This window comes from Alligator sinensis, unplaced genomic scaffold (assembly GCF_000455745.1).
Source record: "Alligator sinensis unplaced genomic scaffold, ASM45574v1 scaffold1164_1, whole genome shotgun sequence".
Lineage (NCBI taxonomy): Eukaryota > Metazoa > Chordata > Crocodylia > Alligatoridae > Alligator > Alligator sinensis.
In genome coordinates this window covers 326,979-354,440 of record NW_005842225.1, presented here as the reverse complement: position 1 = coordinate 354,440, position 27,462 = coordinate 326,979, and the positions used below count along the sequence as shown (strand labels likewise).

The 27,462-nt window shown below is 58.8% G+C and overlaps 1 protein-coding gene across 1 annotated transcript in view; it reads right to left on the bottom strand.

Moving 5' to 3' along the window:
* Positions 1–27,462, bottom strand: part of RAB26 (RAB26, member RAS oncogene family) — a 95,207-nt gene that overhangs the window by 15,013 nt on the left and 52,732 nt on the right. Inside the window, exons 3-5 of the mRNA XM_006027142.3 lie at positions 6,501–6,542; positions 5,046–5,115; positions 659–711 (exon numbers count right to left, since the gene is read on the bottom strand). Coding sequence (XP_006027204.2) covers positions 659–711; positions 5,046–5,115; positions 6,501–6,542 — 165 coding nt within the window. The remainder of the gene's footprint in view (positions 1–658; positions 712–5,045; positions 5,116–6,500; positions 6,543–27,462) is intronic.

The following is a 27,462-nucleotide window of genomic DNA, read 5'->3' as shown; positions in this document are numbered from 1 at the left end:
CCACACCGGTCACAAAGGAGCACTTTATTGATTACAAGGGGTAGGGCAGAAACAGGGTAAAAGGTAGAGCAATATCATAGAAATCTTACAGGAATATCAAAGGAATCCCATAGAGCAAACCAGGGTGGCTGAGGTAGCCGTTTCAACACGCATCTGAGTTACTGAAGCTAAATATCTGATCGGATCTCGAGTAGGTTACTCACTCGCTAAAACTGTGAAGAGTTATCAGGAGAAAACTGCAGTTTAAAGCAATCAGTTTTCCTTCTGGCAGAAATAGTGCATTTAAAACATTACTCTGCGACCTTAACATAATGCAAAGATACTAAAAATGTATGAGTCTTGCTGGTTGCCATTTTTTTGTAGAAACCCATTCCTTTCTGCCAAATTCCTATATTTCAGTTAGCATGGTCTTACCATCCCTGGCTACCTGGGCCCGCGCGCAGGGCCGGGTCTTCCCCCCCCTGCCCAGGTGACCAGAGCATCGCCTCCCAGGCGCCAGGCTTTTGTCTGCAGACAAGGAGCGAGATCCCCGCTGTGAGAGATTCAACAGCAGCCTCTCGGGCTGGCTGAGACAGATCTCTGGAGAGGGGCACCGACTGGGGCATTTCTGCCACAGCAGCAGCCACGTCCGGTGCAGGGCCGGGAGGGTGGCACTCACCTGGATGTTGTCGAAGGAGGCTTTGTTTGCGACGTCGTACAGCAGCAGCAGGGCTGTGGGGAGAGAGAAAGAGAGTGAATGCAGGTAGCGATTGCCTAGTCCCCTGGGGTGCTCTGCTCTCGGGGGCACGGAGAGCCCAAAGCTTTGCTCTTGCATGTCACGATGCGGCTCCCCTGCTTTACCTGGGGCAGGTTCGGGTGTGATGTCTTACGTTGCGTCAGGGTTGATGGTAGTTTTCTGAAGAGGTTAGATGATGGGTTTGTATAGGATGGTTTGGACAGGGATGATCCTGCCTCAGGAAGGGGGTTGGACTAGATGGGACCCCTGCAGCTCCCTTCCAGCCCCACTGCTGTAGGAGTCTGTGATTTATATATGACCCCTCGATGATCAAGCCCTTGCCCCCCACATGCCACCTCCCTGCAGCAGAGGCCAGAACAGAAATGCTAGGAGGTGGCCTGAGTCCCCATCCAACACCAGTGGTCCACAGCACGGCACGAGGCACAGCCCTCGTCCCTGGAGCTCACATGGGGAGCAACAGCGTCTGTCTGATGGGCTGGAAAAGTCACAAGCTGGTTGCCCACAGGTGAAATGGATGAAGGCTCCTGGGTCTGGCTGTGCCAGCGGACAAGCAGCTTCCTCATAAACCCTCCTTGGAGCACAGAGCCTCCCAGCTGGGAACAAAGAGAGCTTGTGCCCTGGAGGCAGACTACTGGGGGGGAATGAAAAGGGGTCTGTGCATCCATGCAGGCAGCCATCGGCACTGAAGAGGGGTCTGGGCATCCATGCAGGTAGATGCCAGCACTGAGGAAGGGTCTGTGCATCCGTGCAGGCAGACCCTGGCACTAAAGAGGGGTCTGTGCATCCATGCAGGCAGCCATCGGCACTGAAGAGGGGTCTGGGCATCCATGCAGGTAGACGCCAGCACTGAGGAAGGGTCTGTGCATCCATGCAGGCAGCCATCGGCACTGAAGAGGGGTCTGGGCATCCATGCAGGTAGACGCCAGCACTGAGGAAGGGTCTGTGCATCCATGCAGGCAGCCATCGGCACTGAAGAGGGGTCTGGGCATCCATGCAGGTAGACGCCAGCACTGAGGAAGGGTCTGTGCATCCATGCAGGCAGCCATCGGCACTGAAGAGGGGTCTGGGCATCCATGCAGGTAGACGCCAGCACTGAGGAAGGGTCTGTGCATCCATGCAGGCAGCCATCGGCACTGAAGAGGGGTCTGGGCATCCATGCAGGTAGACGCCAGCACTGAGGAAGGGTCTGTGCATCCATGCAGGCAGCCATCGGCACTGAAGAGGGGTCTGGGCATCCATGCAGGTAGACGCCAGCACTGAGGAAGGGTCTGTGCATCCATGCAGGCAGCCATCGGCACTGAAGAGGGGTCTGGGCATCCATGCAGGTAGACGCCAGCACTGAGGAAGGGTCTGTGCATCCATGCAGGCAGCCATCGGCACTGAAGAGGGGTCTGGGCATCCATGCAGGTAGACGCCAGCACTGAGGAAGGGTCTGTGCATCCATGCAGGCAGCCATCGGCACTGAAGAGGGGTCTGGGCATCCATGCAGGTAGACGCCAGCACTGAGGAAGGGTCTGTGCATCCATGCAGGCAGCCATCGGCACTGAAGAGGGGTCTGGGCATCCATGCAGGTAGACGCCAGCACTGAGGAAGGGTCTGTGCATCCATGCAGGCAGCCATCGGCACTGAAGAGGGGTCTGGGCATCCATGCAGGTAGACGCCAGCACTGAGGAAGGGTCTGTGCATCCATGCAGGCAGCCATCGGCACTGAAGAGGGGTCTGGGCATCCATGCAGGTAGACGCCAGCACTGAGGAAGGGTCTGTGCATCCATGCAGGCAGCCATCGGCACTGAAGAGGGGTCTGGGCATCCATGCAGGTAGACGCCAGCACTGAGGAAGGGTCTGTGCATCCATGCAGGCAGCCATCGGCACTGAAGAGGGGTCTGGGCATCCATGCAGGTAGACGCCAGCACTGAGGAAGGGTCTGTGCATCCGTGCAGGCAGACGCTGGTACTAAAGAGGGGTCTGTGCATTCATGCAGGTAGATGACAGCACTGAGGAAGGGTCTGTGCATCCATGCAGGCAGACCCTGGCTGGCACCCTGCAGCTTGTCCAGCAAAACCGGTCTCCTGGGCTCTGCTCTTCCTCCGAGCATCTGCCTGACAATAAACAGGGCCAAGAGTCACTGCTCCGAGTCTCCAGGAAGCTTACGGATGTGTGTGCACCCGTGCGCCAGTCAGAGGAGGCCTTCTCCTTATGCTAAGCAAGTCTTTAATTGCCGCATGCATCAGACTTCACTGTGCGGCTGAAGAGACGCCTCTTACAGACACCCAAAACAAATATTTTGTTCCAGAGAGCAATTAGCAGGCAGGAGCTATTTATCTGCGGTGTCTGAGATGCTGCAGTCAGAGCTGGCTTAGCAAAGGCAGTGAAATGTCTCCTAGTCCGTGGGAACCAGATATCTTTGAGCGAAGATTTGTGGGGACGATCTCTAACGAGAGGCAGCAGCTACGACTTCTCCGGAGAAGCAAGATGCCCTCGTCACAGGAGCGCTCTGAAGCCAGGCGCCATCAATTGAACCCTGACTACATGCCGCAGAGATGGGCCGTAGGTCAGTGCAGTCGACTCTAGCTAATGCCCCGATCCCTGTAGGAAGGACTCGGGACCTGAGGTTTTCACACTGCACTTGACCTGCTCAGCTAGACCGGAGGAACTCTTCCCATCAGCTGAGCTGCTGTCTTCGCGGCAAGGAAAAATGCGAGCCAAACCACCCAGAGACAGCAAAAAGTCTGCAGCGGATGCGGTGACCCACACCAGCCCAGCTGCGAGTGGTGCATGGCTCGGAGGTCCCCAAAACAGGACCTTTGATAGTCACGTAACCCCGAACGGCCCTGTAGGAGCCCGCGCAGCGGGCAAGGGGAGGAATGCATCTCCATCAAGCCTCACACATGCAGTGGACGCCTGTGCTCCAGTGACTTGGGAAGCTGCCGCCTTGGAGATGGGCCCCCGGGGAGCGGCCAAGCTCTTCAGCCACTTGGAAAGAGATTTGGAGACAGCTGCTGACAAGCCGACTTCTCCAGGGACACTGGAGAGCTCTGGAGAGAAGAGCCAGATGGAGGCTTGTTTGTCTGGGTGAAGAGCGGCAGCGGAAGTCTCCCTGCATCCAAAGACGCTGGGGAGCACAGCTCAGCCCAGCCAGACACGCAGAAGGGCCCCCCCAGCCCCGTTCTGGTCCCTCGTGCCCCATAGCCAGGGCCCGCACCCAGGGCAGATGCACGCAGCCACGGGTTCTCGGCTCACGGCACGTGGACGGACAAATTTTCAATGGCAGAAGCAACCGAGCCAGCCAGGGGGGCCAGCAGGCTTGCAGCTTTTGCAGCCTGCCGTGTCTGCCGCAGGGGCTTCGTTCCCTACAGCCCAGCCAGAGCTCGCGGGAGACTCTCAGGAGGCCGCACGTCTATTTAAGCAAGAGTCCAGATCTCCTCTTCCCATAGCCCACCTCTGGCTCCTCATTGCAGCTCCCCGGGGCCAGCGCTGCCTTTCCTCTGCGCGCATGCAGCGAGGCTGTGATCAGTGCTTCCTGGCGCTGGGCATGGTCAGGAGGGGCAGCACGGCGGTGCGGAGGGCTCCGGCACCCCCAGGAAGGCTCCCGGTCGTGGGAGACATCTCATTGCAAGAGCCGGCTCTGCACCGGTTGCCATGAGATGCAGAGCGGATGGCGGGAGGCGTGGGGGGCAGGGGTGCTGGAGAGCCGGGCTGATGCTGCAGAGACCCAGACGTAACAACGCACAAGAAACGCCTATATATTTTTTATTTTTTAAACCTGCGAAGCAGCTGTTCCCATGGCAACGAGCTGGGGAGCAGACCCAGAAAGGAGCGCTGGCCTCGGGCGCTGCTAGAAACGTGGCAGGTATCGGCTCCCGGGGCCACGTGCCAAGTCACAAAGCCCTCCGAGGTCCCACCACGGGCGGCTTGCTCCCCTGGGAGTAGTGGGCACAGCAGAGTTCGGCTGCTGGGCAGACCGTGCCCCGGGGCACCACAGACGGAGCAGGTCTTGAAGGGCCCAAGAGCCCCCTGCCCTCAGCCTCCCACCTCGCTGCAAAGCTGGGGGCTAAAGGGCTTCATCCCTGCCTTTGCACGTGACTTCGGAGGATGGAGCCTGAAAGCCCCTGGGGGGGGTTGTATCTGGGCTCCGACCCCACACAGTGACAGGGATGCAGGACAGGAGGTGACCGGAGCACACCAGCCTCCAAACCAGCCAGCGCTGAGTGAGTGAGCGCCCAGCTTTGTCCAGGGTCAGGATCCTGGAGCCTTTCGCAGCCCCTTTTGCAGGGAACACATCCCTCTAGCACCGCGGAGCTGCTCTTACCGTGGGCGTCTCGGTAGTAGTAGGAATGGGTGCCGCGGCGAACCCGCTCTTGCCCGGCCGTGTCCCAGAACTGGAAAGGGCAAGCACAGGAGAGCCCGTCAGACATACCCCAATGTGCACCAGCCGCACGGGGACCTCGGCGCAGTCAAGCTCCCCTTGCAAACGGCTCAGCTCACAGTCACGGGGACATCGCAGAGCAAGGTGTGGGTTTATACGGCAGTTGCAGTCTCCCCTCGCTCTGCCATGCGCCCTGCTCTATATGAGCAGTGATGGGGGCTGTAAATAGTTATACTCCCCCAGACCCACTGGGCACGGAGCCTGCTGCCCCTGGCTTGCTGAGGGCAGGCGGTGGCTCACTTAGTCGCCGCCAAGGAAGCATAAAGTGCTTAATGCCACATCGCCAGCTCCCTGGGACAGCCTGCGTGGCCGTGCCCAGGGGCTGCAGCCCAGCCAGGCAAGCATCGGCATCGATGGGATGCGCTGGAGGAAACGAGGAGGGGCCGGGAAGCCCGGCAGCTTGGGCCCAGGCAGCGCATGAGCTGTCAGCGCAGGAGTGGAAACAGCTCAGCCTTCAGAAAGGCGAGGAGAGGACTGCCAGCCTGACCAGAGTCTTCCAGGAAATCAATACAAAATCAAGTGTCAGGCGGGTTCCCCGAGACAGCGGCACTCGTGTTTCATTTTAACAACCATCTGCCAGCCGAGCGGCTCATTTGTGACAAAGGGGGGGACGTTCACCGGGATCATCCTCGAAAGAAAGCGACAAGCGCCATCGAGGCCAACGAGGCGCCTCGCCAGTCCCGGCACGTCCGCGCGCTGACATGATTGGGTCCGACAAAGAGCACGTGGCATGGTGCATGCCTCATCCAACCCCCCCCCCGGGCCAGATGGATGGGTGAGGACCCGCTAATTGAATCGATCAGGTTGTAATGCAGGGATGCGCTTGCAGAGCGTCACGTCCCAACGGGCCGGGGAGGACAGCGCGAGTGTCACGACTGAGCTGCCAGCGCAGAGGTCGGGAACACAGCCAGTTCCCCGGGGACCTGAGCAACTCGCGAGCTCTTGGAAATAAAACTGTCTAGTTCAGCTATGCAGGAGGAGGAACGGGTAACACAACGGAGGGGTTTCACCTGGTCTGCACAGAGTCAGCCAGGATGGTAGAAGCAAGGAAGACAGGGATCCAGACCAGGCGGACTTGGTTTTAGGGTCAGGGTTTCACCCCCCTCCCCAGGGCAACTGCACCAACAGCTGACACCGGGGCTGCCTCCAAGTACACACAGCATTAGGAACGGGTCTGAATCAGTCCCGTTAGCAGCCACTTCATCGCCCATGGGCAGCTAAGCGGCCAACTTCAAATGAGGGGTCCCGCTAAGCTCTGTGCGTCCCCCAGCACCAGCCATGCTGGCCCCCCACATCCAAGGGACAATTCATCTGAGCAGAGGCCTGGGGGGCGCTTACCTGCAGCTTCACTTTCACGCCGTCCACGTTCAGGACTTTATTCTGGAAGAGAGAAGAGAGGGAGGATGAGAGAAGGACCACAGACAAGCTCTTCCCGTGAGCTCTCTGCCTTCAGGCTTGCCCCCTCGTGCCACCCTGCTCCCGTGTGCCAGGTTGCACGGAGCTGGATGATAAAGAGCGAGGATGCTCTTGGGGCATCATCGCTACTGTTTATTGGGGCAATGAGCTAACGCACTGCCCCAGCGTGCTTCTCAGACCAAGCTAGCACTGGGGGGAAACCTGGCTGGAGCCCCTCAGCATACACTCACCGCACTAGGATGAGGAGAGAGCCTCAACTGGGGATTGCTCGTTAGCAGGACCCTGTGATTCCTGATGGCCACGGGGACAGACTGCATGTTACAGGGTGGTGCAGGAGGGGGTCATGCCTCCCCCATCAACCTCCCTCTCCTGGCCCGACCTCTGCCAGCATTGCACCAGCAAATCTTAAACCCTGCCACTACAAAGCCCCACCCCCGGAGTAGCTGGACCCAGCAGAAAGCTTCAGTGCCTGACTCGGAAAGGGGTTTGGAGTTAAAAAACAGCGCCAGCCGGTGGGGAGGACGCCAGGAGCTGGCCCACTTCAGGCCCTTCTATGTCCTGGTGCAGCCGCGTGCACCACACGGGTTTCAGGGAAGCTGGGCAGGGGACCGAGCGCGGGAGCAAGGGGGGAGACCCAGAGCCAGCAGGCATCAAATGGGGGCCTACAGTTGATTTTGCATGGGGCCACCCAGACATCCATCCCGTTTGGGGTGGGTCTGCAACGGGAAGCGCGAGCTGCAAGCATCTTGCAAAGCTCCAGCCTCGCTCCGCTGCAGCTGGTGAGCGCCCGCGTGACATGCCGGTCCCACCTCGCCCCCCGGGGATAAACTCTCAGGCGCTCGCGGGCTGTTCCCAAAGGCTCGCTGCCCAAAGCAGCTCTCCAGAGCAAGCCCCACTCAAGTCGCTCTCAGCACCTCGCTGCCTTTCTGCGGGGGTCTGGCATTTCCTGGAGTCTCCCCAACTTTTGAAGCACGTGCACTGTGTCAGGCTGAGGGACCGGCCTGAGATCACCGCTGGTCGGGCGTAAGAGGTGCCAGACACACGGCTTGGGGGTCTCAAGCGTTCCCACAGCGCCTATGTGGCAAAATGCCATCTCAGCATCTTCCCAAGCTCTGCTCTCGGGGTTTTCCTTGCCATTGTTTTATCACCTGTCTGTCATTTTGGTTGCTGCGGTCGCTGCGGTGGGCAGGCAGCCCTCCCCCCTCATCTGTTTCATTTAGCACCGAATTATGACCCAGGCTGGAAACATTCCCGGGGGACGGGGAACTTGCTCCTGCAGCCATGAGAAGCTACAGGTAAGTCCACCTCTCTATTGTGTTAGCAGTGACCTCCTGGCACGGGGGCAGGAGCGCCTGTCACTCTTCCAGGTAACCAGCAATGCATTTCGGCTAGCATCCAACAACATCTGGCTGGGGTGGTAATGCCAAAAGGGCTGTATAAGCTCAAACTGCCCAGGAGGGGAGGGGGAGAGCCTCTTTGGACAGCATGGGACAACTGACCAGACAGGGAGAGGGGGATCTCTCCCTCTCTCTTGAAACTGGACACACATCGACTTGCCTGCCTCCAGAGGAAAGCTCAGCCAGCCTCTGGACGATGCTTGTGAGTAAGCTACTTGAAACCTATCTAGATATATAGCTTGTAGCACAGCAGATGCATAATCAATGGCTACCTAGCCACGCTGATTGCTGTAAGGTTATTCTGTGACTCCTCCTTATCCCGAGTCCTCCGCCAAGCCCCCTCTCTAACCAGTACTGAAGTTCTCCACTGTACCTAGTGTGGTGGAGTCATTGGGAGAGGGATAAGAGGCATGCCTTCATGCCTGGCTGACTAAGGGAGGCTACTATTCGGGCTCCAGGCCACGGGAAATATCCCAAGGTCTTGCAGTGGGTCGAGCACCCTCAAGGTCTGCAAGGCCTGTGCATCCCAGGGGGCACAGGGCCATGGACAGACCGAGACTCCTGGGTGGTGGCAGCGGTGACCCCAGGCTTGCAGGTGAGCTCCAGGAAGGGGATCAGCTGGACGTGAGGCACCCCAGGGAGATGCTCGAAGCCCGGTAGGTGGTCGGGTGCAGTGAGGTGGGTGGCTCGGCGCAGAGGTGCTCCCTGCTGACCCACCACAACCTAGGTGCCCATTTACTAATGAAGTGACCTCACTTTGCACCAACTCGCTCAGGCTCTCCTGAGCCCATCACTGCCAAACAGGAGAGAGATGCTGGTAACACCCGGGTCAGCCAGTGACTGAGATACCTGCCCCTGGCCCTGGGGAGGGCAGACGGTACGTCCCCTCCAGCTTCTTAATGATTCATTTGCTTTGTGCCTCCTGCCGCTACCTTCATTTCGCTGGCTCGGTCCCTTATCAAACATTCATTTCAAAAGCTCTCGCTTCTCGCCAGCGGTTCCGCAGCTCCGGCGCGATGAAGTGTTGTTCTTTATTAAAGCCGCATATTTTATGTGCCGGGGTCAGCGAAGTGGATCCACGCTGCGTGTCTGGGCTGCACGCGGGGTGGCCTGCGAGCTGCCGGCTCTCACTTGGCCAACCAGCGGTGCTCCGGTTTCACTTGGCCCCCACGCACCTTCGTCCTGCCCATCCCTCAGACCCAGCCCTGCGTCTTTGGCACAGCAGGGCTCCCTCCAAAATTTGCTTCCTGGGAGTCCACGCGAGATCCCCATGCAGAATCCCCCCTTTCCCATCACGAACAGCTGTCTCCCTGGGTTCATCGCCTTATTTATTAACAACCCCCCCGGGTCTCTCCAGGCTCGAGAGATTGCTGCAGAAGCCCCCGGGCTGCTGTTTTCATGCATTCTTTGAAAGGTAGAAATCTGGGCTGCTGACTTGTAACAGCCCCTTGTGCATCTCTGCTCTGGGTGTGTGGTCTAGGGGGAAAAGGAGACGGTGTGGAGGGGGCAGCTGGGCTGGTGTGTTGCTCCAGATAGGAGTCAGGACCAGCGGCTGCAAGACGTGGATGGAGGAGAGCATCAGGACCAGGTTTTTCAGTGGGTCACAGAGCCATTCCCTTCGGCCTCTGCAGAGCGGGCCCGTCTCGTCCCTGGGGACACACGGGTTCAAACCACAACCCTGGCCCAGTCTGCACTTCACTTGCCAACTTGGACAGAGTTTGCTCATCTGGTTGCGGAGGGTGAAAGCTGTCTTCCCTTTGCATGCTGCTCTGACGATGCAAGCGGGCGTCATTGTCACAACCACGATTCAGACATTCTCCGTAAACCCAATTCCCTCGCTTGGCACTTCCAATCTGAATCCGGGCTGCAACATACGGCTAGTAATGAAATCATCTTCCTCCAAATTGTGAAAGGTTTCACCGTCGTGTAATATCCTGACTTAATGTCAGCTCTCCAAATGCAGCAAGAAGGTGAAGCGCTCCGGCAACGGCAAGCATAATTGAGCGTTACACTTCTCCCCAAACCCCACTCCCCGCTGGAATCAACTGCTGACATTTCACCGGGAAGCCTTCAAGGCACGACACCTCGGCTCAGCTGCTTCGAAGGTGCCGTGATTAACATTCACAATATCCAGCAACAGCTTATAATGGAAGCAGGTTCTCCGGTGGAGCAGACCTCCGGTGCCGTGACAGCCCCGCGTTTCCGTTTGCAAGCCATGCCCTGTCTCGAGCAGGGACTGACAAGTCCCATCTCCAGATCAGAGCTATGACATGCCATAAAGGAGAATCGTGTCTCCATCAAGGCACTCTTTATTTCTTCCCACTCGAGGATGCTCTCCCGCAAATCTCCAGGACTTTATATAAATAGTTAGACCAAGCGGGACTATCAATAAGCCAAGACTCTCGTGAAATACCCCCATGCCATTCAGGAAGGATACAGGAAAAGCTGGCACCCGTGGACTCAAAGCAGCTTGCTTGAAAGGAGTGGATCCATCCAGAACATCACAAGCACTCAGCACCATATCCTCGTTCTCCCTGCCTGCAAGCCCGGCCCGCACCACCCTCGAGGATGCTAATGATGAGCAATTGCATGTGCTCACCTTTCTCTCTTTAATTGAGGTCACACACCTGGGAGAGAGAAATCACTAAGCTGCAGGCTGCATCTCTTCAACAAGTCTGGAGTCAACTCACGGCGTTACCCTAATGACTGCCCGTTTACACATTTTCTGCCCAGACCTCCTCTGGCGTGTTTGCTACCTGCCTTCTAATCACCGGCATGCATGTACCCGTGCATCATGCGTGCCAGCAAAGCCACTTTCTCCTTCTCCTCCCATTCGCAGGGACCTCAGCAGAGAACAGGTAGGAAAAAAAAAAAAAAAAAAATCAAGCAGGAATTTTTGGGGTTCCCTGGGGCTGGTGGGGGGCGATGCCTTCTGGGTCCCCTGAGCTGAGATGCGACAGGGAGGACTCATGGGGCAGATGAAACCAAACTCAGCCCAGGCTGGAGACTGACTGAAAGCCAAGGCAGGGAGCTGGGAAGACCATTCATCTCCCTGCTAGACCCATCAAATGAGCAGCAGCCACGGTGCAGGGGTGCTGAAAAGCCCCCAGGCACAATGCAGCGCTCTCTGCGGGTCTGGAGAGGACTGGGAACACGGCGACGTCCCGGGGCAGAGGCCAGCTCCCAAATTCGCACAGGCATTTCCTTGGGGGAAATCTACCCAGGCTGGCTGCTCTTCCCGATAAGAGGTGTACACGCAGCTGGCCAACTGCACCGTGCTAACGGCCCGCTCCTCGTCATGCAATGCGGCTCCAGCCCTCTGCAAGGCCACAAAACGCCTTGCTGTGCCCAGAGGTGCCCCCGCGGCTGGGCGCAGCGCAGAGCTCGGAAAGGAGGATACGATGGAGCCCTGACCTCAGCCCCAGCTCCGCTGGCTTCAGTATTCCCGGATCAGCGCAAGCAAACCGGGGACCACAAGCCAGGAGTCCTGGCAGCACAAATCACTCCAGCATCCTGAGCCGTGGCTAAGCGCCCCGGGACACGCACTAGCCGGCTCGCAAAAGACGGAGCAAGGCTGCCGTGGTGTCACGGAGCGGGAGCGTGGCTCTAGTGCAGCCCTGACGGTCCCCCGCCTCCCGGGGACTGGCCCCGAGGAAGACTCCATGCAGGTTGGCTTCACAGCCATCCCCTTCCTTCGCAGGCGGGAGCCCGGAGGTCTGCAATCCAGCCGGCATCTGCTGATGACCAGAACAGGGCAAGTTTCTCCCCAACAGTCGTCTCCCGGCAGAGCACGTAGCGCGCAGCTTGCAAGCGCTGGCAGGGACGGGGCTTCTGCGCTTGTTTCTTCAGAGCATTGCTGTAAAAAATCATTGCTTTGTCCCAGCTTGCACCCCTGCCCTTTGCTGCTTCTCCTGAAACCTTGTTTTTATGCCAGGCCCTACTTTTCTCTCCCTTTCCCATGACGGGGGTTAGAGTCTCTTGCAGCATCTGGTGAAGAAAAAACCGAGGGGGATTGAATAGCAGCCTTTAGGGGGGCTGCAAAGAGGAGGGAGCTGGGCTGGTCTCAGTGGGGACAGATGGCAGGACAAGGAGCAATGGGCTCCAGCTGCAGCAAGGGAAGTTGAGGTTGGGTATTAGGAAAAACTCTCACTAGGAGGGTGGTGAAGCACTGGAACAGAGAGGTGGTGCAGTCTCCATCCTTGGAGGTTTTGAAGCCCCGGGTAGACAAAGCCTTGGCTGGGATGCTGTACGTGGGGCTGGTCCTGCTTGGAGCAGGGGTTGGACTAGAGGCGACCTCCTGAGCTCCCGTCCAACCCAAATTTTGTATGATTCTGTGATTTGGAGACAGATATGTGATGATGAACAGCATAAAGCACTATTTTTTCCTTTCTCCCGCTTCTCTGGGATTTAAGGAGACTGCTCTCGTGTTTGCTGACGGGCTTCCCTACCTGTTAGCATCCAGGTGTCACGCACTCCCCTTTGTCTCCGGTAGCTGGGAAACCTTGGCAAGAGCCACCCAAAAACAGTCGCACACGCACACCACTGTCTGGGGCAGACCAGCTCCGTGCACAGCCCTAAGGGCCACACCCGCTTGTTCTGACCCCGGGAAGCCAATTAGGCTCATCACAACGATCACGGGGTGCAACGTTTTGGGGCCTGGCGGCTTTCCCGGGGAGCTCTGCACCCCCAGTTCTGTCCAGTTGGTCGCACTCCCCCGACCGGACACCTTTCCCCATTGACATTTCTTCTTCTTTTTCAGCAATCCCCTGCGGTCAAGGACGACTGCCTTCCGTCATCATCTTATCCAAGGGTCCGAAGATGGCTGACAAGACCGATCCGGGATCAACAGGCTCTGTTGCAGCTCGGGCGTGTGTTTCCACGTGGGGCGGGTGGCTCTGGGTCTTGGTCCAGTTCGCGACACTGCTTCTGCTTTTCCATCTCCTGTTGCCATCACGAGGTGTCAGAGTAGTGAGATCCTTGCAGCAGACTCTTCCTCCATTTGGGGCGGTCCAAGGCAATCGACTCCCCCACATTGACGTACTTGTTGCATTTTTTTCAAGCTGGCCTTAAGGACATCTCCGAAGTGCTTTCTCTGCCTCCTCTTGAGCGCACACCTGGACTGAGCTCAGAGAATAAAACTTGCTCCGGGGGTCTGGAGTTGGGCATCCAGATGACGTAGCTGGCCCAGCGAGGTGATGATCACCCAACATCGGCTTCGATGCTTGCGGTGTTTGCTTGCAAGAGGATGCTAACGCTGGTGCATCCGTCTTCCCACTGGAGTCGAGGAAAGCTGAAAACGGCTTTTCCAGCCTTTGACATTTATATGTATATGATTAAAGCAACCTCGCGGCGCAGGGAAACGACTCGCCTCGCTCAGACCGGCTGGAGAAGAGGCCGAGCGCCTACTGCTTCTCTTGTTCAGGAACCAAGTCGCCCTCCCGCCCCAACGGGATCCTGCCTTAGTGTCCGAGGAGCCCGAGACCAGGTGCCTCAGGCTCTTTCAAACATGCAGTCATGGAGGACGGGGTCCAGGAGCCAGCGAACGCACTAAATTTATACAGGCGGCACCGGGGAGGCTGATCACAGTTTATAAATACCCTTGCGGCAGCTATCGCAACGAGGGACAGGAATGATTCACAGCCCCAGGGGCTGGTATAAATAGGAGCTGGCCTGCAGCTGAAAGGGAGGCAGCCTTTTTGGGGGCAGGGAGGGAGAAAGCTCTGGGAGCAGTTAAGGCATCAAGAGCCGGCTCCACGGTGCACCGAGACAGGATGGACAAGCGGGCATGGTGATGCCGTGCCAGCGTCCTGCCCAGCTGGGCCAAGGTGGGGCTGTCCTCCTGCATGGATGACCTTCCTCGGTCTCAACCATGAGGTCAGCAGTGCCGGTGCTTCGGCCCTGCATGCCCGCTCCCTTTTGGAGAGCTGGCACAGGCCAAAGGGGGCATAGCAGGGATCAGCACTGCTAGCTGGGCTTCGGAGCCATTCCCTTCCCACACAAGAGCATCTTCCTCTGCATCATCCCTCCATCTCTGTACCCTGCCGCGACACCGTGCAGGCTCCAGCTCTGGAGCCTTCAGCATCCGAGGGGACGGGGCACGTGGGGAGATGGCTGGAAAGCACCGGTCAGCCGATGACAGGTCCTTACATGGCTTCATGCGTTGCAGATGTGTTGCCGTTGGGGTTAGCGCCTGCAGGAGATGCGGGGAGCAGAGCCGCGGTGTAGCACGGGAGCCGGCAGGTTGGCACAGCTCTCCCCGGAGCAAGGGCCGGCACGCAGCAAGCACGAGGGCTCCCAAGCACTTGGCCAGTGGCCTGTGAGCAAGGAGCTCGTCCAGGTATCCCATTAACACAGAGACCATCAGCCTCTCGTCTTGCTGGCTTAGAGGAGGGGCAGGGGACGGGACCACCAGGCCTTTCACCCCTGCTGGCACACGGGCTGCAGGGGCTCATCGGAAGCGGGCAGCCAGAAGTCCCCTTGCTTCTGTGCGAGGTCAGCAAACCCCAGGAGGGAGGACAGCGTTTCAGAGGTGCCCTTTGTTTCGTGGTGTCCGGCTCCACAAACGTGTCTCGTTCTGCTCAGCTCCCCCTCTCCTCCCCCAGGCATGAGCATTGTGCTGCTAGTCTCCAAAGCGTGCGGCACAGGCACGTTTACACACACACTCCCTGTACTTGTCTTCCATCCCAAGCCTGCTCCTGGGGTGGGAAGGGAATTCATTCCCCATTGGCCTCCCAGCTGAGACAGCCAGAAGGTGCAAATTAGTGTCAGTAGCACTGATGGTGCCGACTGCACTCCGGAGGCCCAAATTGGCTGCTCGGGAGGTGCGAGGTGGCAGCCGCGAGAGCGCCTGGCTCGTGGCACTGACCGTGGCACTGCATTCTCTGCAGCCCATCCAGCCCCCGCGGTGCCATCCAGAGCGCCCACTGCGTAGTGCATACCGAGGAGAAAACAGCACACAGCCGAGGTGAGAATAGAGCGCCGAGCTACCGACATCACAGCCGGGCTGCGATTAGCCTGTGCTGTCACCACATCTCCTGGGCGAGGACACGATAAATCCACTGTCCCTCGAGAGGCCCTTGGAAGAAAAAGTAACTTCCAGCTGCAGACTGAGCGAGCAGCACAGCGTGTGTGCACAAGCTCATGCATGCACACACACATGTTGCACAAGCACATGCATACACACACATGCGCGTGCACACGCAGGTCTTTCAAACCCAAAGGAAATCAAAAGGAAGCAGGAAACAGGAGCTCAGCCCCTTTCTTGGGTAGTTCTCTCTTGGGTCCCAATACAGCTTGACGTCTCTCTGCCGTACAAATGCTAAGCGGCTGCCGAACGTGTCGGCAATGCAAATGGCGAGCGAGGGGCGCGTGCATGCATGTAGACGAGGAGGGACAATGCTTAGGGCCTGAGGGACAAGGACGGCAGCTCCGGGGAGATGCATGGGACCGGAGGACTGAGCTCCGGAGCGCCCAGCAGCACCGAGCACTCGGGTACCCCAAGATGGACTTGCTGAGCACGGTGTCGGAGGCAGCTCGGCCGCCTGCTCCTCCCTGCCCCTGCGCGTTGCCCCAGAGGGGCATGCACCGGCTGCAAAAAGGGAGGGGAGCAGAGCCCTGGGCTCTCCGTGCCCAGTGACGGGCCTCAGAGCCCAAATCTCCCCAAAGTCTTGGGGGTTTCCCATCACCGCCCGCTGCAGTGCCACGGTCCCAACCTCGCAGCCAGGTGCCCACAGGCTGCATGAGCCATTCTGGCCCAAGCGATGGGCCAGGGCAGCGCCGACGCCGGTGAGGCTCGCCCCGTGTTGCCCGAGCTACACTTTAAATGCCGACACCAGCAGCAGAATCATCCGAGCTGGCTCCAGGGAGCCGCAGGGCCGGGGCCCTGCATTGCGCGGATGGTGAGGAAGGGAGCTCAGCTCGAATTCAATGCAGGTGGGTGACCTGAATTATTAATAACGGAGCTGGCACTGGAGAGCATGGCTTGCACAATCGCAGCCGGAGGAGCCGCAGACGTGGTTTCTCCAGCTGCCGTTACAGCCCTTTTGTTAGTTAAAAGCCCACCGAGCCCCCGCCCGGGGCAGTCCGATAGTGCCGCCCTGCCCACTTCACTGCCAAATGCCTTTGCCCACGATGCTGCCACAAGCCCGTGCTTTAACGCCCCTTCCCCAGCATCAGATCAGGCAGGCAAGTGCCAAGGCATGCAGGGCGGTTCCCCCAGATTAAACCGGAGCCGATTTGAGGGCAAGCTTATGTTAAGCAGTTCCCAGCCCCTCTGCTTTCTGTGCACGTGCGTTCAAGGCAGCAAGAAAGACCCGAACTAGGGGTAAAGCACACGGGGCTGTGCCGAGCCCGTTCCAAAGCCTCGTTCGTATGCAGCCACAGAGTCACCCACGTCCTCCCTTTTTTACTCCACGTCCTCCCTTGTCCCTGTAACTTTGATCGCAAGCTCTTTGGGGCAGGAGCCAGCGCTCAGCTCTGCACCTCGCATGATGGTGTCCTGGTCCTGACTTGGTCTGGGCACTAACACGCTATGGGAAAGCGGGGGGACAGGTCCTGGCACAGATGCCTTTCCATCATCCCCCTCCGACAAACCTGCTGCAAGGAGATCTCTGGTAGGCAGGAGAAGCACTCGGCGGGATCTCAATGGCTCGGCCATCTCCTGGGTCACGTGCTCCACCCCTCCGAAGAAGCAAAATTGCTCCTGTACTCTCGCGGGCGGCTGGAGGCTGTGTTCAACCCGGGCGCTGGATCAGGAGACAACACCCACATGCTTCAGGGGATGCCGTCAAGCACTTCCGTGCCAGTCTCTGCCCAGCGACGTGTCCAGCTGTGTGCGGTCCTAATCCTCCGTCGACGCAGGACATTACGGTGCAGCGAGAACCTCTGGCCTCGGCTCCAGGGGAGGGGCGCGAGATAAAGGCAGGGCTGAGCTGGACCCCAGCAGCCCTGGCAATGATGCTAGGGAGAGTCCTGAGTTCGGCTAGGGAAGGGGATGGAAACCCAGGCCAAGATCAGCGTGGAGGGCACAGTGCGCTGCTAGACGAGGCCGGCTTATTGCACGTTCATCGCAGAAGGGACCCTATTCCCCCATCCTCCCCAACCCCCCCCCCCAGGAAGCGTGGCTCCCTGCACAGCACCAATTCCCAACCACTTTGCCTCTAATTAGCTGCCAGCGTGTGTCTGTAATTTGCCTCGTTAGGGTGTGAACGGCACTGTCCTAATTGGAGGCTGTTATTTGCCGGCGACGTCTGCTCGCTGCTGCTCTCTAATTAGTGCCGCTGCAGGCGAGGTGCACGCTCCCCGTGCTCGCCGGCGGGGATCGGAGCGTGCCTGGAGACCGGAGCTCGCCGGGGTGCGGCTGCCGTCCCAGCCCAGCTGCAGGGTGCACGTGGCGTGCGACAAGGGGGGCAGGGGAGGCCTATGGCGGTCCGTGTGAAAGGACCCGAGGGCCTGATGACCCCATCGCTGCAGCTGCATCAATGGAGCATCTCCTGCCCCTGCCAGGCTCTCTCTGCTGGGGCACGGAGCGGCTGCACTGGTCGGTCCACCCTTGGCATCGCCTGCTTCCCATCAAGTGTGATCCATCTCCCTCGACAGCCAGCGCCGGAGACCGAGGATGCTCTGAAATCCAGCAGCGTCTCCTTCCCTCCTCTGCTGCCCTTCGCTGCTCCCTGGAGCAAGCATCCCAGTGCCCTTTGGGTTTCTCTTTCCCCTTCGCTCCACACCTTCTCTCAACGCCCCGGCTCTGGTTTCCATCCTAGGGGCACAGCAATACTGGTACCACGTCACCAGGCTAGACGGCTGGAGAAGGTTTGACCTGGGGAAAGATGGGCTAGCTGCAGCTGAGCAGGGCTACTGCACCATCCCTACCATTTAATCCAGACCCCGGTAGTCTCCAGGGCAGGGGCCCCCACACTGGCAGGTGCCAGTTGAGGAAGAGCTGATCCAGGCAGCTTTGTCCAGTATAGGAGAAGCGGAGCATGCATAAGAGCGGGGGGTTGCCCCAGGGCCCTCAGTTGAGCTCTCCCTTCCAGACACGGGCACCGGCTCTACCCATCACAGCGCGCTTGGGAGTAGCTAGGATGCCCTTTGAGGGGAGCTGCCCAGATGGTGCAGAATCCACAAGCACCCTAGATCGCCCTATTCACAATGCACGCTTGCAAACCCTGGCAATAAGCACAAGTGAGTGTGTGCACAACCGTGCACTACACACAAATATACTGCATGTGTGTGTGCACACGTGTGGGCCTGCGTGCGTGGGGGTCCTGTTTTCAAACACCTCCACCCAGACGCTGCCGGGGTTGGGATGTGGGATTGCACTCGTCTCCACTTCCCAACCTGTGAGTACTTTCGCCCAAAATGCCAGCGGTTCGTTTAAAATCCTTTCCACACAGGAACAGTCCCGAGGAAGCTGGCGGCTCCTTTATCCACCTCGGTTGCCACCAGAAACAAGGCTCGAGGGCAAAGAGCAGGTCACTTGTGTCTCCTGAAGCAGACAGAGCATAAATCTGCCTCCCGGCAAAGGTGGATGAATGCAGTCTGCTCTGGGGGAAGGTGGAGCAGACCCTGGTTGCTGAGCACTGAGCCCACGGTGCCAAGGCCAGGCTGGGCCCTCCTCTCCTGACACCCACTCCCCCGCTGACTCTGTGCCAGCTGGCAATTTAATTTTTTTAATTAACTTAATTATTGCAAAACCCGGCAGACAGACACGCAGCGAAACAGCATCGCAACTCTAAACAAATTGCCAGGGGTGCCTGATGCCGGCTGAATACGCCATCACACGCACCTAATTGCCTGACGAAAAGAAAACCTTTATTGGCACTTCAGTGCAATGTCGCGGTAGAGGGATGCGGGATGCTGTGGAGGACGGGGTGGAAAGCTCTGCACGCAGCAAAAGCGCTCCAGACCCTGAAAAGCATCCCGAACGAGCTCAGGCATTAGCAACGGGCTGTGTGATGCTTCGCATCCAAGAAGCTCATGTTCACATCCAACCTGTTTGGGAAGCGAGTTAAAAATGACTGTCCTCTGATGGCTGCCGGGTGGTCCGTGGCACAACCTGCTGCGGTCTCAGGCCCGTGCCCAGGAGACAGATGGGCCCCGTCACAAAGCCATCAGCACAGCCGGGGCCTCGTCAGCTGTCTCCAGTTGACGGGCCAACGAGGGAACGTGGTGGAGATGCCGCGGGCCGTCCCTTTGCAGGCCAGCAGCCGGGAGCTGGCATGGCTGTCGCCCAAGATGCCCGCAAGGGAATTTCACTCTCCAGCGGTGCTTCACGCGGCAGGGAATACCCTGGGCAGGCATGCGAGTATACCCACCACCACCCCCTCCTAGCCCTCATCTCCCATTCAGATGCCTCCAGCCTTTGCACTGCTCTTAGCAAACAGCTGCACAAAAGGCCCAGAGGAGGATAGCAGGAGGCCTCACGTCCAGCGTGGCCATTGCACCGCACCCACGCTGGAGATTACTCCCTAGGTCCAGCACCCTGCCAGCACGCTTTCCCCCGGCAGCGTGCGGGCCTCGGGCTCCGGGCCCTGCTACGACATGGATTTGGGGGCTGCAGGCGAGCGGGACGCAAGCCTCCGCGGGACCGTTCGATGTGGCGGAGGGCTCCTGTCAACCGTGCGGCACTCGCTCCCCCTGGGAGCGGAGAGACAGCACCTGTCACCGCAGACCTAATCCGCTGCTCTGTGCATACGCTTCGGCAGCCGAATTGCACCCGCTAACAAGGGCGCTGCGTATCTCAAAGGCGCGCACTCAAAGGTCCCGGGAATAAGCCTCATTATCTGTGCGCCGGCAGCAGCAGCCGGGCTCAGCTCAGCAGAACGATGAATGCAGCCGTCTCCGTGCCGGGCTGAGGCTTGGCTTGACAGCTCCTCTCCGGAGTGCCGCGTGCCGGGGGAGCCGTCAAATAGCGGCAGGCCAGCCGTGGCAGGCGAGGAAGCCGCGGCCTTGATTCGCCGGCCAGTGCTCCAGCAGGCTCCTCCAAGGGTCACAGCCCACCCCGCGGGGCCACCCCAGTGCCACCTTCCCAGGTGACGAGGAGCAGCCTATGGCGGCATTTGGGGGAGATGGGGAGCCAGGGGCTTTCTCCAGCTGCTGGGAAGCATCCACCCCCTGCCCAGCCAGGACCCAGTTGCTCGCTCCTGGCGTTTGTGCAGGACGTTCATTGTAAATGCAAATGCCAGCTCGTGCACAGGGACCTGGGAGGAAACTCCTCGCTGCCACAGGCCCCGGTTTCAGAGGGTTTCTCTCCTGGCAGAGCCGCCTCAGGGAAGCAGGTCCCGTTTGCTGCAAATCCTTTCTTTAGAGGCATTTTGCTCCAGCTTGTGTTGGGCAGAGCCTGCGAGCGATGCCTCCTTTCCACCCTCCCCTCGTGCACACCCGTACCCGACGCTCGCTGCCAGCCCATCACCGACAAGAGCGCTTTCATCCAGCCCCAATTCAGGAAAGGGCTTCATCCTGCGCCCCGACCCAACAGGAAGCGCCTGGCACCCAGCTGGAGACGGAGGGTCTAGTCCCTAGGCTTTATCGTCTCCAGCCCTTGCATCGGGTGCCCGTCGCAGCCTGCGAGAGACACCCTGGCCTTCCCTGCTACAGCTTCCCTGAAAACGCAGCAATTGGTATGTTGGGATCTACAAAAAGACCGTTCCCAAAGGGCTCTTGAAGAGCGCGGGTTTCACTGGAACGAAGCCTGTTGGTGCACTGCTGACCTGCACCCAGCAGCCCGGCTCGGCAGACGTCGAAGCCCACAGGAGGTTTTGCTGCGTGTGGCCAAAACGAGCACGTAAAAGGCAGGTGGGGGGTGACCCTGGCTGATACTCACCTCCTCGAGCCCCCGGTTCCTATCTGTACGATGGGGACCCCGACCCTTCATTTCCTCCTCCCACCCGTGGGGCAGGAGCCGCCTCTTCCCAGCACGCCCGGGACGTGGGAACCGTGGCGGCTTCTGTAATATAACTAGCAATCACAGCTCATCCAACGCTTTCCAATTGCTTGGCAAACATTATTTAAGCCTCGCAATCTTCGGGAGGCGAGCGTTATTATCCCTAGAGCCGGGGGAGCCGTGGCGCAGAGAGGTTAAGTATCGTTGTGGCGTCATGGAGCAGCTCGGCATCAAGTCGCAGCCCACGGCAAGAGCTGGGGAAGAAATCGAGGTCTCCTGAAGCCTCGTCCCGATGTAATCCCTGCACGCTTGGCTCTCTTGCACCCCCCCTGCACACACCGCAGCCAGTACGCCTGCTAGCCCACGTGACGCTACCTGGATGTTCAGCTTCTCATGCCACCCTGGTAGGCCGTGGGCTACTCCTGACCCCGAGAAACCTGAACCCTGGAGAAAGCACCAGAACAAAGCTCTCCCCCAAAACGATTGCTTTGGGTTTTGGGCCTGCTAGATGGATCGCCTGCTTTCCCTGTCGTAATGAATGGGAGAGAAGTCTCTGCCCGCAGCTGGACTGGGTCCCAGTTGGCTCCGGGAAAGGGCCACGGTGACACACACAAATGAACACATGCTGAACCACAGCCAGGGGAATTAACCCTTAGGGGACCAGCATTTTCCAGACAAATAGGCAAGGTGACAGATGTCTGTACAGAGCCTCTGGAGACTTAATATGGATTGGCCGCAGCCGGCAGCATCTTGCCAACTGGAAGACAGAGACAAATAGGCAAGGGAGGGACGGCAAAGCCATCGTGCTCAGACACACGGAGTCTCTGCAGTCACCCACAACTATATCATGTCACATCAGATGAGCGCGCGGCACTCGCTGAGATGGGGTTTCAGGTCCTCCGATGCAAAAGACCCTGGGTGGGGAACAAGGACACCGATCTCTCGCATGGACTGTCTGTCGTGGACGATGCTTCGGGGCCCCAGGACAGCTGGCAGGTGAGCACCACCCCCGTGCAGAGCTGCAAGAGGGTCGACGGACTCACTCCGTCTCCGACAAGCCAAAGCACGACAGCCTGGAGAACGCTGCCTGCCAGCTCCCTCAATGATGCATGCGACGGGCCGAACGCCCCTACCTGCAAGGCGGCTCCCAAGCAGGCTTCTGGCTGGTGCTCTGCCTTGCAACAGGGATTAGTGAGCAGACGACAGCGCAAGGAGCTCGGCCTTAGGCACGAGGAAAGCTGTTCCGCTCGCATCCAACCCACCCCATCTCGCAACGCGGGAGGCAGAGGTCCGTCCCCACCAACCAACCCTACCCTGAGCCACATCCCTTGAAGCTCGTTAATCTTCAAGGCCGACGCTTGCCAGACATTTCTCCCTGCCCCGTTCAAAGCCAGCGAGACCTTTGAAGCTCCCTGCTCCCTGATGGAGCCGTGCCTGACACATCTCCACCTGGTTTAATGAGCAGGATGAATCAAAGTGCTACGGCTTCCTCGGAGCCCTGCATCAGACGTGCACGGCCCATGCCGCGCAGGCGGCATCCATCCGCCCAGCCGGTGGGGAGGTCTCCGTCGGATGCAGGACCATCTCCGACCCGCCGAGGCAGCCCCCCGTTTACACCATGCGCAAGGTTGTTTCCCCGTCTCCCATGCCCTCGGGACGTCTGTGTCCCTGGCCCGTGTCCGGTGCCTGCAGGACCTCTGCACCAAACTTTTCTGCAGCTACGAAGAACGAGCCAAATAAACCCATCCCCTCACCAGCCTGGTCCCACCATGTTCAACAGCGTTGTACCACGGCGGGGGGCTTCCTCGTGCCATCCACCCAGGCTAGGTTTCAGCCTGATGGATTCAAATGTCCACCGAAGGCCCATTTTGAAGGCAGAGCTGGCATATGGGCTTTCTGCTGGGCCACGCCAGACCCACAGCCTTTCCACGGAGGATAAACCCGGCATTGCCGAGCGGACAATGCGCCCGTTATCTCCTAGAAGCACATCTCCTGCCTAGCTCCCATAAATCAGTGGTTCGGGGGGGCGAGAGACAATGCCATTTATCTCAGTTAGCTGAACTAATATTCAGACATAATGGCCCGTAGCAAAACTGGAATATGATAATCTGCCACGTGTCTGAAGAAAAGCCATTACCCAAAGGCGGTGAACGATTACGAGCGGGGTCGGGGCTGCTGAACATTTAACTACGCAGCAGAGACGGGGCAGGCCGGGCGGCATGACCGTGCCCGTCTGCGGGGCGAGCCGGCGGAGCGATCGGGCCGTGGCGCTGCGCTGCACGGACCGCGGTGCTCACCTTCCCAGAGGCGCGTCATTAAAAGCAAAGCTAGCGGTAGAGGCTTCGTGCTAATTACAGCTGACCTACATTTCAGAGGGAAAAAAAACCCTACTTGAACCTCATTAAAATCCTGAAGAACAACGAGCGAGGTGTGATCTGAGCGCCGCAGGACCGTGATGGGAAAGCGAGGCCCGTGGCTCTCCAGTGCCCAGCACTTCCCCGTCCCAGAGCTAATATTTGTGCAGGCGTGTTTCTCCGCGGTCTCCCTGGGTTTGCCGGGGCCACGGCAGGCACCCAAGGCTGAGCGCACCCCACAGGGACACCCCTGCCCACCTAGTGCCTGCTCCCACGCCGCAGCGGCGACTCTTTGCATTAACCCAAGGCTCCCAGGAAAGGGATGGAGGCAACATCCATTGAAGCATGTCCACGTGCCTTGCTCAACAGCCTGGGTGCAGCCCGCTCACGGGGTCGGGGGGCTTCAGCAGGGAGTGGGTCACGGCCGCCTCGTTTCCCATGCTCTGCCTCTACTGCGTCTGCCACGCGCCCGTCCTTAAAGTTTTCGAAGACTCGGCTCGACAAAGCCTTGGCCGGGATGATGTACTTGGGGCTGGTCCTGCTTGGAGCAAGGGGTTGGACTCGATGTGATCTCCCGAGCTCTCTTCTAACCCAAATTTTCTGACTCTATAACTGCTCATGCAAAGGGAGCCGTGGGCACAGCATTCACCGCCTCCCCGTTTGACCCGTGCAGGGCAGGTGGCCTCCATCCTCCGGTGCTGCCTCGAGCCAGAGGCAGAGCGAGCAATGCCGGGCGCCGACTGCGAGGAAAGCTCGTAGCAGCAGTCTGTAGCTTGCCGGGTGCTCGGCTGGAAACGAGGAGGAGCTCTCTGACCAGGAGGGTGGGCAAGCACTGGAACAGGCAGCCTAGAAAAGTGGTTAGACCTCCCTCCCTGAACATTTTCAAGAGCTGGTTGGGCACACCCTTGGCTGGGATAGTCTAGTGATGGGTGATCTTGCCTGCTTGTGAGGTCCCTTCCAGCCCGACAGTCCTCTGATCCTATGAACTCAAGGTATTGTTATGCTACAATGAGCAGAAACCCTTAAAAAACATGCCATTTCCCTGTCCCTCGACACGCAGAAGAGTTTTGTTCCCACCCGGGAACCGTTCGCCTTCATCCACTCCTGCTACTTTGCTGAGCAGCCGTGAGCAGTGTGTTCCCCGTGTGTCAACAGCTCTTGCGGCACCTCAGCTCGGAGCCACCGCCGCTCTCCAACGCTCCCGGGGCGCAGCTGGATCAGAGCAAATTTGCAAAGGGAAGAATTAGCAAAGAAAACCGCTCGCTCCCCGAGCGCTCGGGTGAAGCTGCATGTGAATCCATGCGTCTCGGCAAAGATCGCTCGCAACGCCCCTCTTAGGGGACAGCACGGTGCCTGCCATCCAATCTCCCGGCCTTTGCAGGGGCCACCAAGACAGCACGTTCGGAGAGACAACGCTCAAGGCTCCTGCGATGACTTTCAGACTGAGATAAGACTGCCCATCTCATCTTCCAGACCCCCTCCGGCCGGCAGCTTCCACCTTCCAGGTCAGGGGAAGAGACACAAGGATCCCCAGCACGAAGGCAAGTTGCAACAACTGGAGAAACTAAACTCGGATGCAGCAGAATTCCTTTACAATGGGCTGGGTGTTTTTGCAACCGTTTGAAAGGCCGACGCTTCTCCAACCGACCCATCTTGACATCAGTGATCCTCAACCAGGCTACGACAAGACCCCGGCGAGGGGGTTGCAAAGAAGCAGTTTGTGCACATGCACTCGGCAGTGTGATATTAGGTGTGCAAACACCTACGTGCGATTCACAAGGTAAGCCCGGAGCTTTCAGATGGGAGCAGTAGTGCCAAACGCTCAGCCCTGCCGCGGTCTCTCCCAGCGCTTTGCAACGGAAGAATCCCTCCAGCATTTTTCCGCAGTCAAGGAAAGAGCGGAGGAGAAGAGCTGGCATTTTCCGAGGGGGGATGGAGCCTAGTGAGGGGGCCCTCGAGTCTAAGGGAGAGAGAACCAGGGTCTTTCCCTGGACCTGGAGGTAGCACAGCTGCAGAAATCCCCGTCACGCCCAGCGGATATCTGCTCCCGCTGACTGGAGAAGGGACGGCATTGCAGGCTTCCCTGCTCTGGAAACAAGATCCATCCTGCCTTGCACAGGATCCTGTGCCAAGCACCATATGGGCAGGCCCCTCCTCGCTCCCCCGCTTCGCATCTGCAGCCTCGCCTGGGGGCTGACAGATGCTGGCAGCCCCGCGCCCCTGCTCATCGCTGCGCTGTAGGCTGGCGCGGCGCAGCGCGGGAATCGCGCTCCCGGCGCGACCAGGCTGCTCCAGCATCTGGAGTGAGCCTGGCAGGTCCTGGGGCGGCAGGATCTCCTGAGAGATCCCTGTCAAACTGAAGGCATCGCGCCCTTCGGGGCTTGGCAGCGTGGTGGTGGGATGCATATTTATGGGGACCCTCGCAGCCTGCAGAAACCCTCCCTGCGGGTTGCAGCTGGGTCCTTCCCTCTCCTCCGAAGCAGAGGAGGCTTTAAATCCGCGGGGTCATCCCGTGAGCATTAAGCCACGTTCAGTGTGTGCAACACCCGCCCGCACGGGGCACGAAACACAGCCTCGCACCGCAGCCACGCGCACCCACGGCTCCGTGTCACCCCCGCCCCACTCAACCTGAGCTGTTAGTGCAAAGCCCTGACGCGTGACAGCACCCGGACGCGCCAGAACTTGGCGCTCTGGATCCCTTCAGCGCTTTTCACACATTAGCTCCTTTTTAATTAAAGCCTTTAAAAAAAAAAAAAAAAAAGACAGACAGAAAAACCCATTCAATCGGATGCACGGATGAACCGAGCTCATAATTAAATTGACAAATCAAAAGCCGCTTGCTGAAAACCAACAAAATGAGAAGGGAAAGAGGCTGTGGAAGAACGCCAGATACATTTGAACGCCGAGGCCTGTTCATCAGCGCTAGCCCGGCAGACGCGGCCGTCTCTAATCAGACACGTGTTGTTCAGGTAACTCCACGGCCAGAGCCTGGAGCACGGGCACTGTCCAGCAAAGCTGCATTGCACGCACGAGAAAAGCCTTGCTCCTACGCACAAGGTGCAAAACTCCTGGTTCTCTCCTAGCTACCACTTATTCCTCCCGAGCCTGTGCCGTATCCTATGTCCCGGCACATGCTGTTCACTTTAATGCCTTAATATGCACGAACAACGTGACCCAATTACACGAGTCGTGGGAGCTCGGCACTGCCGTTTCCCAATTTCGGAGCACATCAAACAACCCTGTTTGATGTCATTGGGATTCAGAGGCTCCTGGCCGATTTGCATTGCGAGAGAACAAATGGTGTCGGCTGCAGCAGCAGCGCATCCGACGTGCACGCACACGGGGGTGCGGACTTGCACTAGGGAGCGGGCTGGCTTGGGGCGAGGTCTGCCAAGCTGAGCGGGCAAGTTATCCCCCCGGCCTCCTGGGCACAGCTCCTTTCTGGAAGCAGCAGGGACACGTCTCGTCGGCACCTCTGCACCCCTCGGCCTCTCTGGGTGCAAGCGTCCCGCGGTGTGCAGTGCTGGTGAACTCGTGAGGAAGGTTAATAAAGGCCGGGGCAGCGGTCAGGAGGGTGTCTCTGGCCACAGGAATAAGTGTCTTATGCAAAACCTCATTGCTGTTGCAAGCGTGCGCGCGCGGTGTTGTCTGCACAAAAGCACAAACTGCCCAGAGGCAGCCCCCGAGCGAAACACAGAGCTGTTGCTCGTTAGCTGTATTGCAACACCGCCAGGAAGCCAGCCTGACACACCGTGCACACGCACCGTGGCCCTCCCCGCGGAGCGTACCGTCTAACGTGCCCAATATTATCCTTCCGTCAGCAGACAGCGAGGGCGACAGGGCGGGCAGGCAGCGTTATGAACTGGCCATCGCCTTCCCCGCCGGCGTTCTCCAAGGAAGGCCCCCGGTGCAGCTCCCGGTAGTGTTAATTGGGGTGTCACATTTGCTGGGTGATTTTGCGAGCACTGAGACTAATTAACTTGCGCGGTAACTAACTGTTTAATCTGGAACTAATTGCAGCAATCCACGGCCCGACTTGCACCAGGATGGAGGGAGAAAAAACCAACTTATCCCCCCAAGAATTGCACTCAGCTACGGTACGGGGGGTATCTCCTGATTGCGAGCACAGCAGAGATTTCCCCCCCTGTACAGCTGGGGCACGGAGAGGCTCCGTGATTTCTGGATCCCTTGGGATGGACCCACGTCGCGATGGAGATGAGGCCGCTGCAACCCAGGTCCAGAATAACGGG